Below are 18,562 nucleotides of genomic sequence, written 5' to 3' on the forward strand. Positions count from 1 at the left end.
ATTTTCCAACTAAGTTGTGCAAATCTCTACACTACAAATCAAATACTACTCTGAGTTTTTGTATTTCAGAATGGTGGTTCAGGTCCTCTGAAGAGCCAGGTGAGTGTACGTTTTTTCCCATAAGCACCAAAGAGTATTTTTAATGGAAAGAATGTGAGGTGTTTGCTGACTGTGAGAGGGACTAACTACTACAAGTCCAGGTTTATGGTGAGGCAAATGCACATGAGTAAAAAAGCTTCATAATGGCCACACACATACATTTCAGAGGGTGGTGGAGTGGATGGTCAGTCTGCAATGTTTATATGGGTGGTGTGTGTCCACATGATTGCCAGATGATGAATGTTATTGAATTTGTGTGTCAGTGCTTTTAATGTTGTGGCTGATCAGTGTACATTTTTAATAACAACAGTGAAACTGAGGAACAGCTTTTATTTACTCCTGTGATGCCATCTAGACATTCTTGGAACCACTGACGCTCTTGATTTCCAGGATGATAATAAGAATTAAATTTTTTTTCCTCCCGATCCAGACCAAAGAAATGAAATACTGATGAAACAATTTTGTGATAACATCTAAATTCTGCATGAATAAATTTTGATTAGATTTTAAATTTGACTGTTTCTGATAAACTGATGGATTAAGTGTTCCTAAATAGGTTGGATAAATTCTCCTTGTTCTTCAGCCAAATAAGCTGTTTCAAAACTCTTGGATTTGCTAGAAAATGTATTATCATAAACCTGAAAACAGGGCTGTTTCTCTGAGCTCATGAAAAGTTGAGATACGCCATTCTCACAGGACACAAATGTTATTTAATGCACCAGTAATGCACCAATTCTTTGGCTAATAGAGGAATGTTTTCATTGTGAAGTATTAGTGCCTAAGTATAGTGTGATACAGTAGTTACAAACTGGCAGCTGTAGTGTGTTGTTTTTCTTATCCTGCAGGGGGCAGTAAAGAGCTCTGAACCATTTAAACTGCCAAAAACCGTAGAAGAAAATGGAAAAGAGCAGGACGAGGTGAGAAATCAAGGCAATCTCGGAATATTTGCTGCACAATGGGTCGTGGTGAGGAGCTCAGTGACTTTCAGCGGGGCACTGTGGTCGGATGCCACATGTGTGACAAGTCTGTCCGTGAGATTTCCGCGCTGTTGAACCTGCCGCGGTCCACTGTGAGCACTGTGATTTTGAAGTGGAAACGTGGAGGAATAACGACGGCTTTGCCACGGAGCGGCCGACCGCACAAGCTCAAGGAGCAGGACCGTCAAGTGCTGGAGAAAATAGCCCTGGAAAGTTGTTTGCCGTCGGTTGAAGCTCTCACCACCGAGCTTCAGACTGCCTCCGGGGCCAAAGTGAGCTCCAAAACCGTCCGCCGAGAGCTTCATGAGATGGGCTTCCGTGGCCGAGTATCCACGTACAACAAATCTGTTGGTGAGTTGAGGAGGTTTGGTTCAACGGTCACATACAGCACAAGTGTCATACTAGTGTCCACATACGCTCTATGGACAAAACTACTGGGACACCCCTCTTTCTTGTTGAATTCAGGTGTGGTATGGGGCTGCTTTTCGGGGGTTGGGTTTGGCCCCTGACTTCCAGTGAAGGGAAACCTTCATGCTTCAGCATACCAAGACATTTTGGACAATGCTATGCTTCCAACTTTGTGCCAACAGTTTGGGGAAGGCCCTTTTCTATTCCAGCATGACTGTGCCCCAGTGCACAAAGCAAAGTTCATAAAGACATAGTTGGATGAGTTTGATGTGGACGACCTTGACAGAGCCCTGAACTCAGCCCCATCAAACACCTTTGGGATGAACTTCCGAATTGGAAGAGTCCACCAGGGCATGCCTTCGCTGTTGCTGCGGGATTGGAAGCATAGCATCGTCTGAAATGTCTTGGGAAGTAACAGCAGAGCCCAACCCCTGTAAAACAGCCCCATATCACTCTTGACTTCAATAAAAAAGAGGAATACGTTTGTCTTTATGCGTGTTCTTCTTTCTTTGTCTTTGCTTTTGGACTGCTATTCTGAACGTGTCACCTTGGGCTCTGCATTTCAACTTTTAGCACTCGGTTGGTCTTTGATTTTGCTTGTCATTTGTAGAAATTCTTAGCTGTTGTTGTGTTCAAATTTGGCTTCTCATCTTGGACCCGGACTGAGCCCTGACCCTCATCATCTCTGCCCCTACACCCAGATGAAAAGTTCAAACACATTATTCCAAGGTGAAACAGACTTGTAGTGGCTGGCTTCTTTTGACATTTTCTTCTCTACACACTGTGTATATATGACCTGGCTGCAAGGCTGCACTTTCTCCTGGTTTACATCCAAGCGTTCCAAAACAACATTTTGATCAGAAACATACAAGATGATGAGTTGATGAGCAACTTGTTAAATCAGCAGAAAATTCAAGCCTCATTTAGTTCAGCAAATGGGGGCAAATGAAACCATGCAACTTACTATCCGTAATTGGATCTGTACCATCTAGACAAAAGTATTGGGGCCCCTCATAAAGGCATCAACCAGGACTTGAAAGACATTGCATTCTAAATACATAGACATTGAAATGGAGCTGGTCCTGACTCTGTGGCTGTGGCAGCTTCCCCTCTTCTGGGAAAGCTTTCAGCAGGATTTTAGAGTGTTTCTGTGGTGGGTTTTGCTTATTCATGCAGTGGAGCGTTTGTGGGGTCAGGCACTGTGGTTGAAGGGAGGAAGGGGCCTGGCTCACAGTTTCCATCCCAGTTCATCCCAAAGGTGTTGGATGGGGTGGAGGTCAGGACTCTGTGTGGGCCTGTCAAGTTCTTCCACATCAAAGTCATCCAACCATGTCTTTATGGAGCTTTGCTTTGTGCACTGGGGCACAGTCATGCTGGAATAGAAAAGCGCCTTCCCCAAACAGTTGGAAGCATAACATTGTCCAAAATGTCTTGGTCTGCTGCAGCGTTAAGATTTCTCTTCATTGGAAGTCAGGGGCCGAGCCCAACCACTGAAAAACAGCCTCATAAAGAGGTGTGTCTGGATACTTTTGTCTGTATAGTGTATGTGTTGTTATAGGAGAAGAAAAGGCAAACCAGTAAAATCTCAGACCTTTCTTTTACTCCTTGCTTTCCATTATATTATGAACCTCAGAAAACAGCACCGTCTCACTGCAGAACCACTGGCATTAATATGCTGACCACATTCTCCTTGAAGGCTTTCCACAGGATTTTAGAAACTTGGCTGTAGGTGTTTGCTCCCGTTCTGCCACAGCAGCATTGGAGAGGGCAGGCACTAATGTTGGTTGATGGGACTTGGCTCAGTCTACATTCCAGTTCATCCCAAATGGACAAAGCTGAGGTCAGGGCCCTGTGCAGTGCAGTCAAGCTTATCCACAAGGAACTGAGAAAACATATTTATTTATTTATTTCATGGAATTTGTTTTATGGACCAGGGGCTCGTCATGCTGACACAAGAGGAGCCTACAACAAACTGTTGACACAAAATTGGAAACACATTGTTGTCTCAAATATAATTGTACAGTATGATGCAAATTTCAAACAGCTATGCAGTATTGTTTCCACTAAGATATGTTAATGTATTAGTAACAATAATAACCAACAGTTGACGAAAGTATTTTCAGTTGTTTTGAGCAAATATTTTGTATCATTTTAAGCAGGTTTAAAATAATGGCATAAAATCTGGATTTTATGCCATTAATTTTTCCAGACTTTCCTGAATATTAGACATATGTCTAGAGTGAGACTTCCTGTTCTGAAAATACACACCACATTAGCACATTATTATGAAAGACCTGGCTGTTTAAAGATTTTAAGACTAAATCCTTCTGGAGTTTCCTTCCATGATGATTATAGATGCACTTGTTGTTTTGTCTGTGCTGGCAGGAGGGAAAGCGGGGAGGAAGCAGACAAATGAAGATGAAGCCAAGGTGGACGTTTCTCGTCTGGACCTGCGTGTTGGACGTATAATCTCAGCTGCACAGCTTCCAGACACTGACCACCTTTATGAGCAGCAGGTTGATGTTGGGGAGGCTTCTCCCAGGACAGTGGTCAGCGAGCTAGCTAAGCACATACCTGTGGACCAGGTACATTATAACTCTTTATGTAATGATTTGTGTGGTTAAGGAATTGTTTTAATCAGTGATTTAATAAGGCACTAACTTTAAGTTTGGTCCAGAAGAATGTAACAGGCTTGTACTTACACTGTATGGACAAAAGTATTGGGCCACCTGATCATAACACCAACAGTGATTTTAATGGCATCACATTCTAAATACACAGACAGCTTTGCAGCTATAACAGCTTCCACTCCTCTGGAAAGGCTTTCCACAAAATTTTTCTGGGGAATTTTTTGCCCATTCATGCAGTACAGCATTTATGAGGTCAGGAACTGATGTGGAATTGAAAGGCCTGGTATGCTATCTCTGTTTCTGTTCATCCCAAAGGTGTTGGATGGGATTGAGGTCAGGACTCTGTGTGGGCCAGTCAAGTTCTTCCACACCAAACTCATCCAACCATGTCTTTATGGACTTTGCTTTGTGCACTGGGGCACAGTCATGCTGGAATAGAAAAGGGCCTTCCTCAAACTGTTGCCACAAAGTTGGAAGCATAGCATTGTCCAAAATGTCTTGGTCTGCTGAAACATTAAGATTTCCCTTCACTGGAAGTGAGGGGCCAAGCCCAACCCCCGAAAAACTGCTCCATCCCAATACTTTTGTCTTTATTTTATAGTACTGATTTACAGAGCTAGTAAATCTAAAAAATCATAATCTAATTTGACTCTCTTATTTACTTTCTTATTTAAAGAATATTCTCAGATTTGATCAAGCAGTCAAGGGTGAAATATTTGAGGAAATGCATTCTGGGTTTGATTAATGCTCTTTAACGGACTGTTATACTGTGAAACATGAAAAATAATGTGTTGTGCATGTACTGTTTCATATCATTTATACACCATACAAAATACATTGAGTCTTCTATCCTTCATGCAGATGCAGAACCGCATGGCAGTCCTGCTTTGCAACAGGAAGCCAGCCAAGACGAGAGGAGTGGTGTCCCAGGCTGCGATCATGTGTGCCAGCTCACCAGACAAGGTGGAAATCCTTGACCCTCCAAGCGGCGCAGTACCAGGGGACAGAGTCACTTTCCAGGGCTTCCCAGGTACTATTACCTGATTACTGTATGAAATTTAAATGTAGCAATCATTCCCAACCAGCTAGACAGTAGGAATATTTTAACGATGTCACTGAGCAGAGCCTATTGAAACAACTGCGAGCTTGGCTTTAGTGCTAAACCTCACTGGTCTCTTTTTTTTTTCCTGGATAGGAGCAAATCCCTGCTGCCAGTTTGTGTTATCTTGTTGAAAGACTTCTTGTGAGATTGGAGGCAGCATACCACTGACCATGGTTTTGCCGTCCTGACTCAGTGTAGAGTAGTATAGTCTTTTTTTTTATTTATTTAGCATCATGTAGTGTCCTGGGGAAAATTTGTGTACTGCACATACATGGTCGTAATGAATAAATACTCCTTGACCTTTTACAATGTCAGTCCTGGACCTGTAAATCCCGCATTTGATGTGGATGAGTGGAGAATAAACAAAGTTCTTCTAATGCATCAAGCTGATTTCTTGATTACAGGTGAACCGGACAAAGAGCTGAGCCCCAAGAAGAAGGTGTGGGAGCAGATTCAGCCAGACCTGCGCACAGACGGCCACTGTGTTGCAACTTACAAGGGAGCCGCCTTTGAAGTCATCAGCAAAGGAGTTTGCAAAGCCCAAACCCTGAGCGACACTCAGATCAAATAAACTAACAGAGCTGCTTGAAGTGGCTCAGTGCAAGTCCCTGCAGCCAGACAGCATCCAAAGTGGAGTGAAAGCCTCCTGAGAAGAATGGAAGCAGCATATTAGTGTTTTTTGTGTGTGACTGTATGTTCTTGGCAGCTTGACACTCATTTCTACATAATACACATTGCTAAAGTAAGTTAGAGTATTCTGGTTGATGAGAGTAGCATTGTTGAAGTCAGTGTCAAGTGCTGTACCTAAGTACCACTTCTGTTTCGTGCAGCTTATACTTATACTCCACTACTCGTATATCTGGGATGCAAATATTGTACATATTACTCATCTGCATTGTCTTTATTGTCTGCATTGACAGCTTTATTTACTTGTTAATTCACACTGACAATTTTTCATCCCATTTCTACAAATACATGTGACTCCAAATTTGATGATTTTGAATTTGACTGTTTCTGATAAAGTGAAGGATTAAGTGTTCCTGTGTGGGCTGGATAAATTCTCCTGCTTCTTAAGCTAAATTTGTTATTATACAGCTCCTCTTGGATTAGCTAGAAAATGCATTATCATATACCTGTAAACAGGCCTGTTTCTCTGAGCTCATGAAAAATTGACTTTTGAGATGTGCTATTCTCACCAGACACTATTGCTACAAATAGATGATAATCTTAATCTATGTGTAAGCATAATTACTGAGCAGTAGGTTATAAAATAGGTAAAATTCCTTTGACTTTCAACGACTGCAGCAGTAATGCTCCTGCTATAGATGTAAGTTTGACTTGAGACAGGAAAACACAGAGATCATTTTCTGCACATTAAATACTTTTGCTATAGATACTAAATGTAGCTCATAACTCGTAAATACTTTTACTTAAATTACTAATGTGGGACTTTTACTTATAGTGAATTATTTTCACTGTACTTTAGTAAGTGGATGTGTGATACAGTAGGTGTAGCTAATAAACTGGAAGCTGCAATGTGTCTTTTATCCTGTGGGGGGGGCGGTAATGAACCCCACAGCATTTAAACTGCCCAAAACTGAAGAAAATGGAAAAGAGCAGGAGCATTGGTTATATAGGGTGTGCTTGTGAGGTAGTCCAAAATAAATGGAGGTTTATGGAGCTGTAGCTGCAAAATGCTACTTTTATGGTGTAAAGAGTTTATTTTCTGCCAATTTTCATTATGTATTCTGTATAAACGGTAGACACAATAGATATAGCTTGATTAGATTAGATTTTCATGGCTTGTTGTAGTGAAATACCTTTTTCTATTATTATTTAAGTATTTGCAGCATATGCACTAAGTTTGTGGGTTGTTTTGTATTATAACACACATAACCAAAACCCTATTTTTGAGGTTATGTTCAAGTAATGACAATTGAAGTTAGCATACTGTAACGTAACGTTACAGTATGCTAACCACTCAGCATACATTAGCAGAATGCTGCTATGCTTTATGGGCAGAATGAAAAACTGTTTGTTTTTCTTACAGATGAGACAGTCTTGTATGTATGTAAGCTAATTGTCAGTTGAGGATTTACAACTGGCAAGATTACATTATGGTAGGTTAACTTCGATTATCATTGCACAACATTAACCACAATAACACGGTTTCAGTTGGCAATATGTTCCAAATACTACTGGCTCAGGACGGCAGTGCCGCACTGCCCGACCCCGCCTTTCTTTGGCTGCAGTCAATTACTCCTTCAACATCCCACTCCAAGAAATTTTGTGCATATTGACTCCCCCTCTCCTTCCACCCTTGTAAAAGGTTTTCAGCTGCATTTTTTTGGCTGCATTTGGGTTTAGAAGCGTAATTCAGCTGTAATTCAAAAGACAAACCAGAGTTCTCAAAATCCCAGCATTCATCCAGAGAGAACATTTGATGGTAATTTTGTGCAGCTGGATTAAACTGTCTGAAAAGTAAAATAAAGAAGAAAGTACATAACTTTATGTCAAGATTAGCTTAATGCTTCAAGTAAAAATGTCAGGACTGCTGATGGACAAAACAACCATTTGAACAAGCTGACTCACTTGCAACCTCTGTTCCAATTCATCTCAAAGGTGTTTGATGGGGTTGAGGTCAGGGCTCTGTCAAGTTCCTCCACATCAAACTCATTCAACCATGTCTTTATGGACCTTTGTGCACTGGGCTGTGCAATTTGTGCATTGTGCTGAAATAGCAAAGGGCCTTCCCCAAACTACTGACAAGAATTTGGAAGCATAGCATGATCCAAAATGTCTTGGTCTGCTGCAGCATTAAGATTTCCCTTCACTGGAAGTCAGAGGCCAAGCCCAACCCCTGAAAAACAGCCCCATAAAGAGGTGTGTCTGGATACTTTTGTCTGTATAGTGTATGTGTTGTTATAGGAGAAGAAAAGGCAAACCAGTAAAATCTCAGACCTTTCTTTTACTCCTTGCTTTCCATTATATTATGTACCTCAGAAAACAGCACCGTCTCACTGCAGAACCACTGGCATTAATATGCTGACCACATTCTCCTTGAAGGCTTTCCACAGGATTTTAGAAACTTGGCTGTAGGTGTTTGCTCCCGTTCTGCCACAACAGCATTGGAGAGGGCAGGCACTAATGTTGGTTGATGGGACTTGGCTCAGTCTACATTCCAGTTCATCCCAAATGGACAAAGCTGAGGTCAGGGCCCTGTGCAGTGCAGTCAAGCTTATCCACAAGGAACTGAGAAAACATATTTGTTTATTTATTTCATGAAATTTGTTTTATGGACCAGGGGCTTGTTATGTTGAAACAGGAGGAACCTACAACAAATTCTTGACACAAAATTGGAAACACATTATTATCTCAAATATGCACTATATAGACTAAAGTATAGACAAACCTTCATTATTGAATTCAGGTTTGGTATGGGGCTGTTTTTCAGGTGGTTGAGCTCAGCCTCTTACTTCCAGTGAAGGGAAATCCTAATGCTTCAGCATACCAAGACATTTTGGACAATGCTATGCTTCCAATTTTGTGGCAACAGTTTGAGGAAGGCCTTTTTCTTTTCCAGCACGACTGTGCCCCAGAGCACAAAGCAAGGTCCATAAAGACATGGTTGGATGAGTCTGGTGTGGAAGAACTTGACTGGCCTGCACAGAGCCCTGACCTCAACCCCATCAAACGCCTTTGGGACAAACTGGAACGGAGACTTCAAGCCAGAACTTTTCGTTCCACATCAGTGCCTGACCTCACAAGTGCTCTGCTGCATGAATGGGCAAAAATTCCCCAATTCCCCAAAAATGAAATAAAATACAAATACAAAAATAAAATAAAGAATGTAAAAATAAAGAACAGAAATAGAATTATAGAATGAAAAAAAATAAAAAAAGATATGCACAGATACAGACAGTATACAGTATATATATATATACAATAAAGTTGACTTTGATATGCACAATTAATTGACAGAATTGACACAATTAACAGAAGTCTGTTTTCACTTTAATATTGAAGAGTTTTTTTGTACATTTTTGTCCAAAAAAAAGCCAAATTATATTGACAATGATTCAATTTAAAAAAGTGATTAAAGGGGAAAACATTCAAGGGGATGAATACTTTTCTAAGTACGTTGCGCTCTTACTCTACGCTCGTGAAAAGCTGACTTTTGAGATATGCCATTCTCACAGGACACAAATGGGGATCTTAAATAGTAATAGTTAAATAGAAATAGTTTAAACTATGCATACGTGCAGATTACCCAACAGTAAACATACAAGTTAAAATTTCTTCAACCTTCAACAACTGCAGCACTGAAATACAATACACACAGCTAATGCAGGCGCGAATGCACCAGTAATGTACCAGCTACAGTGCATTTTACTGTACATTGAGTACTTTTACTTTAACATTTTAAGCAACTTCGCTTAAGTGAAAGTATGTAACTAACTGTTATCAGCTACTTGTACACTTTACTTAAAGTATTAGTACTTTTACTTTCAGTAAAGTGGTTGTGAGATACAGTGATTGTACCTCATAAACTGGCAGCTGTAGTATTTTTCCTATCCTGCGGGGGGCAGTAATGGACCTCGCACCATTTAAACTGCCAAAAAATGTAGAAGAAGAAAATGGAAACGAGCAGGAGCAGGCGAGAAATCATCAATACTATCCACAAATATTTGCTGCACAATGGGTCGTGGTGAGGAGCTCAGTGACTTTCAGCGGGGCACTGTGGTCGGATGCCACATGTGTGACAAGTCTGTCCGTGAGATTTCCGCGCTGTTGAACCTGCCGCGGTCCACTGTTAGCGATGTGATTTTGAAGTGGAAACGTGGAGGAATCACGACGGCTTTGCCACGGAGCGGCCGACCGCACAAGCTGAAGGAGCAGGACCGTCAAGTGCTGGAGAAAATAGCCCTGGAAAGTTGTTTGCCGTCGGTTGAAGCTCTCACCACCGAGCTTCAGACTGCCTCCGGGGCCAAAGTGAGCTCCAAAACCGTCCGCCGAGAGCTTCATGAGATGGGCTTCCGTGGCCGAGTATCCACGTACAACAAATCTGTTGGTGAGTCGAGGAGGTTTGATTCAACTGCCACATACTTTTGGCAACATCACACCTAGATGTGATGGCAGAGTATCCCAAATACGACTGTCTCCGTCCGTAGAAAGGTGGACCCGCCTTTCCCCGGGCCGCAGCAAGTTACTCCTCCATCATCCATAATTCAAAAGTCAAACCAGAGTTCTCAAAATCCAAACATACATCCAGAAAAAACATTTGATAGTGAATTTGTATGGCTGGTTTAAGCTGTCTGACAAGAAAAATAAAGATCCTGTTGTAAAGATTAGCTTATTATTGCAAGTAAAAATGTCAGACACTTTGCTTCAAATGTGAGAATGTTCTTCTTTCTGTCTGATGATCTTTTTTGTTCTTTTGTTCGTTTTGAACTTGCTGATAGACAAAACAAACAATCTGAAGGTGTCACCTTGGGTATGCATTTTTTTTTTAGTCTGCTGCAGCTTTAAATTGGATATTGACACAGGGCCACAAATCATAACGAACAGTGCAGAGCCTGTCTTTGTTTTTATTGTGCTTTAGTGCTACAAATTCCCAAACAAGTCTGTATTTGATTAAATTATCTCAACCCCCTGCGATTCAGTAAACTTTTGGCACCTGGTTGGTCTTTGGCCTTGCTTGTCATTTATAGAAATTCATAGCTGTTGTTGTGTTCAAATTTGGCTTCCACATTTCTCATCTTGGACCCGGACTGAGCCTTGACCCTCATCATCTCTGCCCCTACAGCCAGATGAAAAGTTCAAACACATAATTCCAAGGTGAAACAGACTTGTAGTGGCTGGCTTCTTTTAACATTTTCTTCTCTACACACTGTGTATATATGACCTGGCTGCAAGGCTGCACTTTCTCCTGGTTTACATCCAAGCGTTCCAAAACAACATTTTGATCAGAAACATGCGAGATGATGAGTTGATGAGCAACTTGTTAAATCAGCAGAAAATTCAAGCCTCATTTAGTTCAGCAAATGGGAGCAAATGAAACCATGCAACTTACTATCCGTAATTGGATCTGTACCATCTAGACAAAAGTATTGGGGCCCCTCATAAAGGCATCAACCAGGACTTGAAAGACATTGCATTCTAAATACGTAGACATTGAAATGGAGTTGGTCCTGCCTCTGTCGGTGTGGCAGCTTCCCCTCTTCTGGGAAAGCTTTCAGCAGGATTTTGGAGTGTTTCTGTGGGAGGTTTTGCTTATTCATGCAGTGGAGCGTTTGTGGGGTCAGGCACTGTGGTTGAAGGGAGGAAGGGGCCTGACTCACAGTTTCCATCCCAGTTCATCCCAAAGGTGTTGGATGGGGTGGAGGTCAGGACTCTGTGCGGGCCTGTCAAGTTCTTCCACATCAAAGTCATCCAACCATGTCTTTATGGAGCTTTGCTTTGTGCACTGGGGCACAGTCATGCTGGAATAGAAAAGCGCCTTCCCAAAAAGTTGGAAGCATAACATTGTCCAAAATGTCTTGGTTTGCTGAAGCATTAAGATTTCCCTTCACTGTAAGTAAGAGGCTGAGACCAACCCCTGAGAAACAGCCCCATACCACACCTGAATTCAGTAATAAAGGGTTGTCCCAATACTTTAGTCTATATAATGTATATTTGAGATAATAATGTGTTTCCAGTTTTGTGTCAACAGTTTGGGAAAGGCTCTTTCTGTTTCAGCATGACAAGGCCCCAGCAGACGATGCAAGTTCCATTAAATAATGTTTTCTCAGTCCTTTGTGGATAAGCTTGACTGCACTGCACAGGGCCCTGACCTCAGCTTTGTCCATTTGGGATGAACTGGAATGTAGACTGAGCCAAGTCCCATCAACCAACATTAGTGCCTGCCCTCTCCAATGCTGCTGTGGCAGAACGGGAGCAAACACCTACAGCCAAGTTTCTAAAATCCTGTGGAAAGCCTTCAAGGAGAATGTGGTCAGCATATTAATGCCAGTGGTTCTGCAGTGAGACGGTGCTGTTTTCTGAGGTACATAATATAATGGAAAGCAAGGAGTAAAAGAAAGGTCTGAGATTTTACTGGTTTGCCTTTTCTTCTCCTATAACAACAGATACACTATACAGACAAAAGTATCCAGACACACCTCTTTATGAGCCTGTTTTCCAGGGATTGGGCTCGGCCCCTGACTTCCAGTGAAGAGAAATCATGATGCTTCAGCAGACCAAGACATTTTGGGCAATGCGATACTTCCAGTTTTGTGGCAGCAGTTTGGATAAGGCCCTTTTCTATTCCAGCACAACTGTGCCCCAGTGCACAAAGCAAGGCCCATAAAGACATGGTTGGATGAGTTTAATGTGGAAAAATTTGTCTGGCTTGCACAGAGCTGAACCCCATCCAACACCTTGGGCATGAACTGGAATGGAGACTGCAAGCCAGACCTTTTCGTTCCACATCAGTGCTTGACCTCACAAATGCTCTGCTGCATGATTGAGCAAAACTTAGCCCAGAAACACTCTAAAATCTTGTGTTAGGCCTTCCCAGAAGAGTGGAAGTTGCTATTGCTGCGAAGGCAGGACGAACCCCATATTGATGTCTATGTATTTAGAATGTAATGTCATTCAATTCCCTGTTGATGTAATGGTTATGTGTCCCAATACTTTTGTCCCTATAATGTATTTATACAGTATGATACCAATTTTAAATGGCTGTCCAGTATTGTTTCCAATACATGTTAATGTCGTAATAATAATTATTTCTGGTTGGAAAAAGTATCTCCATAGGTTTTGAGCAGATATTTTGTATCATTTTATGCAGGCTTAAAATAATGGCATAAAATTTGGATGCTGCTCTTCATTCAAACTTTCCTGAATGCTAGAAAAATATCTACTGTAAGTCTTCCTGTGCTGAAAATACACATCACATCAGCATATCATTACACCAGACTTCGTGTGGTTTAAGATTTTAAGGCAGCGCTTGTCATTTTTTGGTGACAGCAGGGGGGAAAATGGAGATGAAGCAGACAAATGAAGATGAAGCCAAGGTGGACGTTTCTCGTCTGGACCTGCGTGTTGGACGTATAATCTCAGCTGCACAGCTTCCAGACACTGACAGTCTTTATGTGCAGCAGGTTGATGTTGGGGAGGCTTCTCCCAGGACAGTGGTCAGCGAGCTAGCTCAGCACATACCTGTGGACCAGGTACATTATTACTCTTTATGTAATGATTTGTATGGTTAAGGAATTGTTTTCAATACTATGTGATTTACTAAGGCCTCAACTAATGACTACTTTAAATTAAAAATAAATCTACTGGTTATTTTCTTGACTAATTGTTTAAATTAAAAAAAATAAATAAAAAAAAGTCCCAAGTCCATTTTCCAGAACCTAAGGTCACGTTTCCAATGATCATCTTTTTTATAATGATATAAAACTAGCTGGTGAAGGGTGAAGATGAATTGATCAAAATAGCTGAAGAATAATTTTCTCACTCATACTCACTCAAAAAACAATCAATTGATCATTTTGGTCCTTAATTAGGTCACAGAACTTCATAAAATATGGAATTGGCTAAATTGCAAAAATTTCCTGTTGACACATAGTGTGTCATGTAAATAATAATAAAAAACATATGCATGTATGTATATCTGTATGTGTATCTATATATATATATATATATATATATATATATATATAGATACACACTCACACACATACATATATATATATATACATATGTCTGACTTTGCCAAAAGCTGAAACACATAAAAATATCTGGAAGGGGTAAGTTTTCCATATGCACAAAGACAGTTATTAGACATTAATGTGTTTAAAGTGTCGATGGTGTTGCAGTTGTGGTATGTTGTAGAATCAAGTAGTTTCTGACTGCAGCTTGAATATTAAACATATGTTTATGTACTTTTTGATCTTTTACATGATTTAGCAGCCTCTTAGTTGCTATAGAATGCAATGAATTTAACGTTGTATACTTGTTGTTGAGATTTCTTGTCTAAGTTTTAGACAGTCGGGTTTTACCGACTTTGCAGAAGCAGTCTGCGGAAGGCCTTTAAAGCAAGGTACATAAAAATATTCTAGTTTTTTGGTTTGGACCAGAATAATATACTTGTACTTCACTGATTTACAGAGTAAACCTAAAATTGGAATCTAATTTACAGAATGGAATCTAATCTTATTTACAGAAGATCCTCAGATTCGATCAAGCAGTCAAGGGTAAAACATTTGAAGAAATGCATTCTGGGTTTGATTAATGCTCTTTGACTGTTATACTGTGAAACATGAAAAATAATGTGTTGTGCATGTACTGTTTCATATCATTTATACACCATACAAAATACATTGAGTCTTCTATCCTTCATGCAGATGCAGAACCGCATGGCAGTCCTGCTTTGCAACAGGAAGCCAGCCAAGACGAGAGGAGTGGTGTCCCAGGCTGCGATCATGTGTGCCAGCTCACCAGACAAGGTGGAAATCCTTGACCCTCCAAGCGGCGCAGTACCAGGGGACAGAGTCACTTTCCAGGGCTTCCCAGGTACTATTACCTGATTACTGTATGAAATTTAAATGTAGCAATCATTCCCAACCAGCTAGACAGTAGGAATATTTTAACGATGTCACTGAGCAGAGCCTATTGAAAGACTCTCCACAAAATGTCTCCATCTTTAGGTAATTAATGACTTTCTTTTGTTACCGTCACAAATCAGCAAGAGCCGTATCATACATAGCAGTGTGCCTCCAGCTTTGTGGCAAAAGCACTGACTGCGAGATCGGCTTTAGTACCAACATTTTCTGGATAGGAGCTAATCCCTGCTGCCAGCTTCTGTTATCTTGTTGTCCTGTGAGATTGGAGGCAGCATACCACTGACCATGGTTTTACTGTCCTGACTCAGTTATGTATGGATGTTTGCAATGTCATTTCTGGACCTTTTAATCCCACATTTGACATGGATGAGAAGTGAACAGAGAAATCACCAATCTTTCAATCCAATTTCTTGACTACAGGTGAACCGGACAAAGAGCTGAACCCCAAGAAGAAGGTGTGGGAGCAGATTCAGCCAGACCTGCGCACAGACGGCCACTGTGTTGCAACTTACAAGGGAGCCGCCTTTGAAGTCATCAGCAAAGGAGTTTGCAAAGCCCAAACCCTGAGCGACACTCAGATCAAATAAACTAACAGAGCTGCTTGAAGTGGCTCAGTGCAAGTCCCTGCAGCCAGACAGCATCCAAAGTGGAGTGAAAGCCTCCTGAGAAGAATGGAAGCAGCATATTAGTGTTTTGTGTGTGTGACTGTATGTTCTTGGCAGCTTGACACTCATTTCTACATAATACACATTGCTAAAGTAAATTAGAGTATCCTGGTTTATGAAGGTAGGACTTTTGAATATTGTACTTATTACTGCTCTGCATTGTCTGACAGCATTATTTACTTTCTGTTTTGCAGATTACAATTTTTCATACCATTTATGTAAACATGACTCCAAATTTGATGAATTTGGATTTGACTGTTGATAAACAGAAGAATTGAGTGTTCCTATATGAGTTTAATAAATTATCTTCCTTCATAAGCTAAAGCTGTTTCTCATGAAAAGTTGACTTTTGAGATATGCCATTCTCATAAGACAGTAATGCCCCTTACATACTTTTAAGCAAAGTTACTAATACAGGATTGTTTATTGTAGTAGAGTATTTTCACTGTTTAGTATGAGTACTTAAGTATGAGCAGCTAAGTAGGTGTGCTTACTAAACAGGCAGCTGTAGTGTGTTTTCATCCTGCAGGGGGCAACAATGAGCCCTGAACCATTTAAACTGCCAGAAACCGTAGACGAAGAAAGGAAAACTGCAGGAGTAGGTGAGAAATTAACACCGTCCACAAATATTTGCTGCACAATGGGTCGTGGTAAGGAGCTCAGTGACTTTCAGCGGGGCACTGTGGTCGGATGCCACATGTGTAAAAAGTCCACCCGTGAGATTTCCGCGCTGTTGAACCTGCCGCAGTCCACAGTCAGCAACGTAATTTTGAGGTGGAAACGTGGAGGAATCACGACGGCTTTGCCACGGTGTGGCCGACCGCACAAGCTCAAGGAGCAGGACCGTCAAGTGCTGGAGAAAATAGCCCTGGAAAGTTGTTTGCCGTCGGTTGAAGCTCTCACCACCGAGCTTCAGACTGCCTCCGGGGCCAAAGTGAGCTCCAAAACCGTCCGCCGAGAGCTTCATGAGATGGGCTTCCGTGGCCGAGTATCCACGTACAACAAATCTGTTGGTGAGTCGAGGAGGTTTGGTTCAACGGTCACATACAGCACAAGTGTCATACTAGTGTCCACATACTTCTGGCAACATCCCATACTGTATGGATTTGCTAACATTTATGAAAACAACGGGTCGTTATGAACAGTACAGTACGGTACAGTAGCAAAGTAGTTTTTCCAACTACAAAGTAGTTTCTCTGGAGTGCAGAAAGTACAATACAAATCTGGATCTGAATGCATGACAACAAATTTTCTCCAAGCCCCTTGTGATGTGTTCTTACATTCCTGATCTGAACTCACCGAGAGTCTGCTTCTTCCACCTCTTATGTTTGTGTGCTGGAATATACTAACTTCATCACTAATACTTAATGTTTACTGTGATTAAAATGAACACACATAAGTTACTAACATCACATTTTGTTCCCTGCAGCTCCGACTTTGAAATTAAGCCGTCAGGCTGGTGCCGATGAAGGTGACGGTTATGATGACGTCACCTACTTGAAGAATTTAGCATCTGGAGTCAAAGACCAACAGGACAGATGTGGGGAGGTTGATGACAAGGAGGAAGAGAAAGAGGATGTAGAGGAGAAAGCAGCAGCAGCAGAAGATGAAGAGGAAAAGGCTGCTGATTCCATGACCGGTCATGAACTGGAAGGGAGCGCCTAAGCTAAGTCGGAGACCGGAGGAGTGTGTACAGGCGGAGCGGACAGTCCCATAGATCCAGATGGTCCTCAGTGGATGTTCACTTGTTACAGGTTACAAGAATTGATAGTGACGAAGAAGAATTCAAGAACACCATACTGGTGCCAATAAGATACCCACATTGTACTCATACCTTTTCCAATAGAACTAGAAAATAAAACAATGCACTCAAATAATAAGAAAGGTTTTGATACTAAATACTTTCGATACATTGGAAGAGATGAAGAGACGAGATAACTTCTGTTGTTTCATTCCAGGCTGGATTGATGCACTGAGATGCCCAAAACACCAGAATTAGCTGTAAACTCCTGTTTTGTGGTGTCACAGTTTTCTTTAGGAATGTGCATTCTGACTCAGACAGGCAATAGGAGTGTGACGGAGGAGCAGCTGCTGGCTCCTGAAGTAGGTTTTCTTACGGTGATTTTGCACTTCAGTTTTCTTTCTTTCTCTTTCTACATTTAATCAATCAACAACAGCAGTATCATACATAGCAGTGTGCCTCCAGCTTTGTGGCAAAAGCACATCTTTGGGTTGATTTTGAACGCTGACTGCGAGCTCGGGTTTAGTACCAACATTTTCTGAATAGGAGCAAATCCCTGCTGCCAGTTCCTGTTATCTTGTTGTCCTGTGAGATTGGAGGCAGCATACCACTGACCATGGTTTTGCTGTCCTGACTCAGTTATGCATGGATGTTTGCAATGTCAGTTTTGGACCTTTTAATCCCACATTTGACGTGGATGAGAAGTGAACAGAGAAATCACTAATCTTTCAATCCAATTTCTTGACTACAGGTGAACCGGACAAAGAGCTGAACCCCAAGAAGAAGGTGTGGGAGCAGATTCAGCCAGACCTGCGCACAGATGGTCATTGTGTTGCAACTTACAAGGGAGCCGCCTTTGAAGTCATCAGCAAAGGAGTTTGCAAAGCCCAAACCCTGAGCGACACTCAGATCAAATAAACTAACAGAGCTGCTTGAAGTGGCTCAGTGCAAGTCCCTGCAGCCAGACAGCATCCAAAGTGGAGTGAAAGCCTCCTGAGAAGAATGGAAGCAGCATATTAGTGTTTTGTGTGTGTGACTGTATGTTCTTGGCAGCTTGACACTCATTTCTACATAATACACATTGCTAAAGTAAATTAGAGTATTCTGGTTTATGAAGGTAGGACTTTTGAATATTGTACTTATTACTGCTCTGCATTGTCTGACAGCATTATTTACTTTCTGTTTTGCAAATTACAATTTTTCATACCATTTATGTAAACATGACTCCAAATTTGGTGAATTTGGATTTGACTGTTGATAAACAGAAGAATTGAGTGTTCCTATATGAGTTTAATAAATTATCTTCCTTCATAAGCTAAAGCTGTTTCT

The 18,562-nt window shown here is 41.3% G+C and overlaps 3 protein-coding genes across 5 annotated transcripts; all 3 read left to right on the top strand.

Annotated features, from left to right (window-relative positions):
• The first annotated feature begins 977 nt into the window (after positions 1–977).
• Positions 978–6,255, top strand: LOC124073650 (aminoacyl tRNA synthase complex-interacting multifunctional protein 1-like). The gene is made up of 4 exons (XM_046416027.1): positions 978–1,427; positions 3,870–4,069; positions 4,976–5,144; positions 5,621–6,255. Exons 1-4 carry the CDS (start codon positions 1,055–1,057, stop codon positions 5,785–5,787), a joined length of 909 nt encoding a protein of 302 aa, XP_046271983.1. The 5' UTR covers positions 978–1,054; the 3' UTR covers positions 5,788–6,255.
• Positions 6,256–9,827: 3,572 nt separating this feature from the next.
• LOC124053441 (aminoacyl tRNA synthase complex-interacting multifunctional protein 1-like) lies at positions 9,828–15,816 on the top strand (the record flags this gene model as incomplete). The annotated part of the gene is made up of 4 exons (XM_046378593.1): positions 9,828–10,287; positions 13,227–13,429; positions 14,609–14,777; positions 15,248–15,816. Coding segments are annotated over 4 exons (999 nt in total), but the record flags the coding sequence as incomplete, so codon positions are not given.
• A 199-nt stretch (positions 15,817–16,015) lies between these two features.
• On the top strand, positions 16,016–18,547 carry LOC124073656. Of its 3 annotated transcripts, none has more exons than XM_046416048.1 (3): positions 16,016–16,505; positions 16,922–17,246; positions 17,985–18,116. In XM_046416048.1, exons 1-2 carry the CDS (start codon positions 16,031–16,033, stop codon positions 17,155–17,157), a joined length of 711 nt encoding a protein of 236 aa, XP_046272004.1. In that variant the 5' UTR covers positions 16,016–16,030; the 3' UTR covers positions 17,158–17,246; positions 17,985–18,116. The 3 variants fall into 3 exon arrangements, with proteins under 3 accessions (XP_046272004.1, XP_046271996.1, XP_046272014.1); XM_046416040.1 differs by lacking the exon at positions 17,985–18,116 and adding an exon at positions 17,451–17,978; XM_046416058.1 differs by lacking the exon at positions 16,922–17,246 and having other exon boundaries at positions 17,985–18,547.
• The last annotated feature ends 15 nt before the right edge of the window (positions 18,548–18,562 follow it).

This window comes from Scatophagus argus, chromosome 2 (genome assembly GCF_020382885.2).
Source record: "Scatophagus argus isolate fScaArg1 chromosome 2, fScaArg1.pri, whole genome shotgun sequence".
NCBI lineage: Eukaryota > Metazoa > Chordata > Actinopteri > Scatophagidae > Scatophagus > Scatophagus argus.